At 51.7% G+C, this 6,574-nt stretch overlaps 2 protein-coding genes across 2 annotated transcripts in view; both read left to right on the top strand.

Annotated features, from left to right (window-relative positions):
* FASTK (Fas activated serine/threonine kinase) overlaps positions 1-6,574 on the top strand; it is a 419,919-nt gene that overhangs the window by 130,307 nt on the left and 283,038 nt on the right. The window lies entirely within an intron of this gene.
* Positions 4,204-6,574, top strand: part of CDK5 (cyclin dependent kinase 5) — a 10,766-nt gene continuing 8,395 nt past the window's right edge. Inside the window, exon 1 of the mRNA XM_075063413.1 lies at positions 4,204-4,209. Within this exon, the coding sequence (XP_074919514.1) occupies positions 4,204-4,209 (6 nt within the window). The remainder of the gene's footprint in view (positions 4,210-6,574) is intronic.

Genomic DNA, 6,574 nt, shown 5'->3' on the forward strand with positions numbered 1-6,574 from the left:
CCCGCCACTGACTGAGCCGAGTCCATTGCCAAGAGGCACTTTCTCGTAGTATGCCCAGTAGACTAAGTAATCTACGGGGAACTGCCATTGTCTCCATACGGCAATAAACCTGGCCGACGTGCCTTCGTACCTTACTAGACTCTGTGGTCATTGGGGGTTCTCTTCGGGCCTGCCGTGCCAGCTATCTTCGAAGAGCTGGGGCAGCACACAGAGGGAACACACGCACGCAGCCGAGTGATACCAACAAGGAGAGAGCAGAGCACCACACTGGTAGCATCTGACAACAACCCGCAGATCCCATCCCCCTGCACCGAGACCTCCAACCGACCCCATACGCTGGGAGCAGCCCCCCACCTCCAGTCCCAACCCCTGGCTCCCCAAACTGCCCCACACAGAGACCCACCAGCCCCTGCCCCAAGATCCCCAGATCCCAGCCCCCTACCCCGAGACACCTAACATACCCCACACACTGAGACTCACCACCCGCCAAGTCCCCTCTAGATCCCATTCCCCCACACCACTACCCCTCAAGTCCCCACTCTCAGACCCCCAATGCCAAGTCCCTCCAAATTCAGCCCCCCAACAAGATCTCCCAAACACCAACCCATCCCCTGCACCAAGACCCCCCAAAGGAACCCCCTACATCAACCCCCCCACGAGTCCTCTGCACCAAAGCCTCCCAATCCACACCAAACCCACATGTTGAGACCCCCATCAGCCCATTGCGTCAATACCTCCAAAACTTCTCAAATCGTAGACACCTCCACTGAGACTCCCAAACCCAGAGCCCTCCACACAACCCTATCCACCCTCTCAATCTCAGACCCCCACCAACCTCCTGCACAGAGACCCCCATCAGCCCCCTATGTCAACACCCCCAATGCCTGCCAAATACCAGACCCCCCTGCACTCAGACCCTCAACAAGCTTAAAACCCAGACACATCCACCCACCCCCTACTGAGACCTCCAAATCCTAGACCCTCCCAGCCCCCTACGAGGCACACAAACACCCCCCATCCCTGACCCCCCCAACACCCTCTACTGAGACCCCCAAACCCCAGAGATCCCTAATTCCCCTCTCTGCACCAAGATACCCAACCCCCCCCAACAGCCCTGTCATGATATATTTTCCCAATCTGAACCTTAGAGTCCAAAAAATGGGGTACCAGCATGAATTCCTCTAAGCTTAATTACCAGCTTAGATCTGATAAGCTGCCACCACCCAAAAATATAGTGTTTTCGGGCACTCTGACCTCCCCAACCTTCCCTGGGGACCCCGATGACTCAATATTTCTTGAGTCTCACACAAAGGGGAATAAAACCATTTCCCTTCCCCCTCCTTTCTCCCTCTCAGATCTTTCCCCCCTGGGTACACAGGAGATCACGTATTCACTCCTTGAATCTCCACACAGAGAAATCAAGGTTTTTTCTCTCTTCTCCCCCTCCCCAGGCTTTTCCTCCCTGTGGTTATCCTGGAGAAGATAGACATTTCAAGCTCCGTAGAATCTAAAAACGCAGAGAAAAATCACCTTTCTCCCCCATCCTCCTTCCTTCTCTCACCACTTCCTGGTGAGTACAGATGCCAGTTCCTTTGAGCCTTAAACAAGGAAAAATTAATCAGGCTTAAAAACAAAACGTTTAATAAAAGAAAGAAAGAGTAAAGATAATCACTGTAAATTCAGAATGGAAATATTACGAGTCTTTCACTTAATAGACACTACAGAAAGTCCCCACCCAGCACAAATACCATAAATCCGTCCCAGCAAAAATACACATTTGCAAATACAGAAAAATCAAAGACTCCAACCGCCTTTCTACTATACGCACTAATTCTGAATACATAAGACACGTAGCAAAGAGATTGGAAGAAACTTGGTTGCATGTCTGGTCGCTCAGGACCCAGATGAGAAGACGCAAAACCCAAAACACAAAACAAAGGCTCCCTCCCGCTGAGAATTTGAAAGTATCTTGTCTCCTGTTGGTCCCTGGGTCAGGTGTTGCAGGTCAGCTAGTGGTAACCTTTACAGGTGAAAGAGACATTAACCCTGAGCCTATCTGTTTATAACACGCCCCCACAAATCCGCAGAAGGGGACATCACGGCGTTGATTTCCTTTCCTAGAACTTCAACCTAAACAGATAAATACAACACATGCACCTTAATATACTGACTAAGTATTAAAACTACAACAAAGAGAACTTCTACATTTTAAGAACGATTTTTAACCGTGGATGTTGGAAACTTTCACGAGAGTCATCAGCTATTTTGTAGAAGCTCCTGAAATGTGTTGAATTTCAAAATCAAAATTTTTGGAGAGCTAAACTCCCAGCGAAGAAGTTTTTGTTGTCCCCTGGGCATATGAAGCCCACTTTAGTGCAGCATGGCAGTTTGTAGCTGAAACACCGTCCAAACGTATCGGGCCGTAGCTTTCCTGGGCATCACACTAATGGTGTAAGCATCCTTTCACGACTGACCATGGGCTTCCTTCTCAGACAGTTTCTGCTGAGAAAACACGACAGGATGGACGTTGTGGATCCATCTTTCCTGCATGAGAACTGCTCCTAACCCACGCTCGTGCATCTGTGGTTACTAGGCAATGCTTGGGTCAAAGTCAGGGCCCTTAGCACAGGTCTGAAAACAAGGGAGCGTCGCTAGAGCTTGGGGAAAGACCCTTCTGAACACTCATTAGTCCCACTTACGGCAAGTTGGCTGGGTCTTTTTTGGTCAGGTTCGGTCAGTGGGGCAGCGATTTGGCTGTAGTGGGTACTCGCCCTGTAATGAAACCCACCCACCCGCAAGAAGTCGCACTGAGCCCACACAGGGGCAGGTGGGTCAGAGGCGTCTCCCGCCTGCCCCAGTACACAGCCACAATGTGCTGTGGTGAGCATGCTGGCCCCCTGGCTGAGTGACAGGCAGCAGTGCAGGGGATGCCTGCGTGCCAGATGGGAAGGGCCTGTGGCACTTATAGATAACAGACATTTGGAGCAAGAGCTTTCTGGGTAGAATACCCACTTCGTCCAGAGCATGTAGTGGAAATTTCCAGGGACAGGTAATATATAAGAATCTACAGATTATTAGGGTTGGATGGGACTCTCAGAAGATCAGAAATGTCCAACCCCTCTGCTCAAAGCAGGACAGTCCAACTGGCCCCCCTCAAGGATGAAATCACAAACCCTGGGGTTGTAATGCAGCCCAGTGCTCCCAAACCACTGAGCTATCCTCCCAGCAAGGCAGAGCTATGAAGGTTAGTTCAATCAGGGAGGATGAAAGCCCTGTTCTAAGCAGTTGAAGGTGAAAACCAAGGGAGGGAAACTGGTCTGTAATTGGCAAGCCATTCACAGTCTTTGTTCAATCCTGAGCTGATGGTGCAAATTTCCAGATGAACTGAAGCTCAGCAGTTTCTCTTGAAGTCTGGTCTGAAGTTTTTCTGCTGCAGGATGGGCTCCTTAAAATCTGCTCTTGGTTCAGGAGATGAAGTGTTATCCTACAAGGTGTTTGTATAGTTGCATTCCTAATATCTGACTTGTGTCCATTTATCCTTTTCCGTAGAGACGTCCGGTTTGGCCGATGTACACAGCAGAGGGGCATTGCTGGCATATGATGGTCGTAATTACATTGGTGGAACAGCAGGTGATATGAACCGGTGATGGGGTGTGGCTGATCTGTTAGGTCCGTGTGTGTCGCTGGTGAATGATATGTGGGCAGTAGTTGGCACGAGGTTTGTTCAATGGATGGTTTCCCTGAGCTAGAGTTACATGGTGCGGTGTGCAGTTGCTGGAGAAAAATAACGTTTCCAGGTTTTGGGCCCAAGGCCCCTGTGGGGGTTTTTTTTTTCCCCCCCCCCCTTTTGTTGGGGCCCCCCCCAAAGATTGGCCTGCCTACCCAAGGCTGTGGAAAGTGTGGGTCACTGCGGATGGGTTGTAGACCCGATGATAGCGTTGGAAGGGTTTTAGCTGGGCGTATTGATGGCCAGTGGAAGTCCTGTGTTCTTTCTTGGTTGGTCTGCAAGTAAGAGTTTCGGGTACAGCGTCTGGCTCTTGATCTGTTTCCCTATTTCCCGTGCGAGTATTGTAGTTCTGAGAATGCTTGGTGGAGATTTTTGTTAGGTTGTTGGTCTCTGTCTGAGGGGTTAGAGTAGATGTGGTTGTAACCTCAGGCGTGCTGTAGACAAGTGTGCCAGATGGAAGTGGATGGGCGGGGGGCATGAAGGTAGGCAACAGCGGTTGTAGGTTTTTGGTATGATGGGTGGTGTTAAATGTGACCATCACTTATTTGCACCGTGGTCCTAGGAAAGGACCTCCCGTGTAGAATTGGTCCAGCTGAGGTTATGATGGTGGGGGGAAGCTGTCGAAATTGTGGTGGAATTTTTCCAGAGTCTCCTTACCATCGGTCCAATGATGAAGATGTCATTCAACGGCATAGGTAGAGAAGGGGCATTGAGTGGAACGAGAGATGAGAAACTTGTCCAGGTCGGCCATAAAAATATTGGCATATTGTGGGGTCATGCAGGTGCCCATAGCGGTGCCACTGATCTGGAGATATATATTGTCATCAAATTTGAAATATAGTTGTGTGTGAGGCTAAAGGCACAAAGCTCAGCAGCCAGTTGTGCTGTGACATCAGGGATACCCTTCCTGACAGCTTGTATTCCATCTGTGTGGGGGATGTTCGTATAGAGAGCCTCTACATCCAGGGTGGCTAGGATGGTGTTTTCTAGGAGGTCACCAATACATTGTAGTTTCCTCAGGAAATCAGTTGCTTTTTACAGATCCAGACTAACACGGCTACCCCTCTGATACCTGCAGCCACAGGGAGCAGCCGAGGGGGGCTGGACAGCCAGGCACTAAGGGGGCCCAGCAGAAACCATGGCTCTTCCCATGTCCAACCCCAGGGGAAACTGAGGCCTGGGTGGGGAGAGCCAGCTGCTCCTTTTACTGAGCGCTGCCAAGCTGTGGCTCCACGCAGACTCTTGCTCTCCCAAGCCAGGGTGTCTCCCTTTATTTACTGTGGCATGGAACAGCACCACTGAGAGACAGGCCCTACCCTGCCCAGACCATGGCCAGCCCCTCTTAGAGACAGGCCCTGCTTTGCCTGTAGCCAGCCTCACTGACAGAGGCCCTCCCTGGACCACGGCCAGCCCCACTGAGAGACAAGCCCTGGCCAGACAGCAGCCAATGCCACTAAAAGACAGGTCCTGCCCTGCCTGAGGCCAGCCCCACCAAGAGACAAGCCCTGCCTGGACTGTGGCCAGCCTCACTGAGCCACACACGAGACAGACAGGCCCTGCAAGGGTCACGCTGGTCAGCACAGGAAACAGAAATATCATCTCCACCAGTCAGCATGGTTTTGAGGAAGTTGGGCTTTGACAAACAAACCTGACTTGTTTTGGGTTGGGTTTTTTACAGGATTGCAGGTCTGGCTGATAAAGGTCACTGTGTCAGTATCGTGTGCTTCGCTGTCTCCAAGGCATCTGACGTAGTGCATGGCATTTTGATGAAAAAGCTTGTACTATGTGGAATTATCAGGGCACATGATTAGATTAAAACCAGGCTCTTGGGCAGGTCTCAGAATGCACTTGGTCATGGGGAGAGATGAACTGGTGGGGCAGTTTCTAGCTGATGTTATCAAATCTTGCAGATGAGAAAGGTTGGCAGAGTGATAAATATTGAGAACAGGTCACTGTTATAGAGTGATCGGAATCGCATGGTTAAATGGTCTCAGTCCAACACAAGGCAATATAGGAGCCAAGCACAGGGGTCACACGTACAGGATGGGAGAGCACTGATTCGGAGTCATTGCAGACGTGAACTCTTGGTGCCAAGCAGTGGTGCCAAGGGCTAATGTGATCCTTGGCTGTGTAAAAGGGGAACATCAAGTAGAAACAGGACACGATCCTAGCAGAATCCTGCAGGCAGTTCTGGTGCCACACTTTGAGGAGGTGGAGGAAATACTGCAGAGTGCCAAGGGGGGGCCACAGGAATGACCCAGGGCTGGAAAACATGCCTTATAATGCAAGGCCAAAGGAGCTCAATGTATTCAGCTTATTGAGGCTGAGAGGTGACTGATGGGTGTCTAGGCACTGACACATGGACAAGAGATCTGGTAGTGGGGGCTTTGCAGTGCTGCTAACTACAGGTCTGTGCCCCTGGGATTGCGGCGTCTGACTGCAGCAGGGGTGAAGATACCTGAGCGAGCTTGGGAAGCAACAGCAGTGAAGCCACGGTAGCCCAGGCAACCTGCTAGAGCACACACCCAGGCCAGGCTGTCCAGCCTGGGCTGCCACAGCATCTCTGGTGTTCTCAGAGCTAGCTCGCTTGGGTACGTCTACACCTGCTGCAGTCACCCCTCCCACGGCACTGTGCACGGACCCTGACTCCGCAAGATGATAAAGCATCTGGCTTTAAACTTTATTAACTCTCTAGCGCTGTGGGCCCCGCCCCGAGGGAGCCCGGGGGGGCAGACACCGAGCCGGCCCCCGGCCCCGGCCCGAGGGAGCCCGGGGGCAGGGCCCCAGCCCAGTCTAGCCAGGCCGCTCCCCAGGGCGCTCCGCGAAGGCCCTGCCCCCCAGCAGGAG

This window comes from Chelonoidis abingdonii, chromosome 2 (assembly GCF_003597395.2).
Source record: "Chelonoidis abingdonii isolate Lonesome George chromosome 2, CheloAbing_2.0, whole genome shotgun sequence".
Taxonomy (NCBI): Eukaryota; Metazoa; Chordata; order Testudines; family Testudinidae; genus Chelonoidis; species Chelonoidis abingdonii.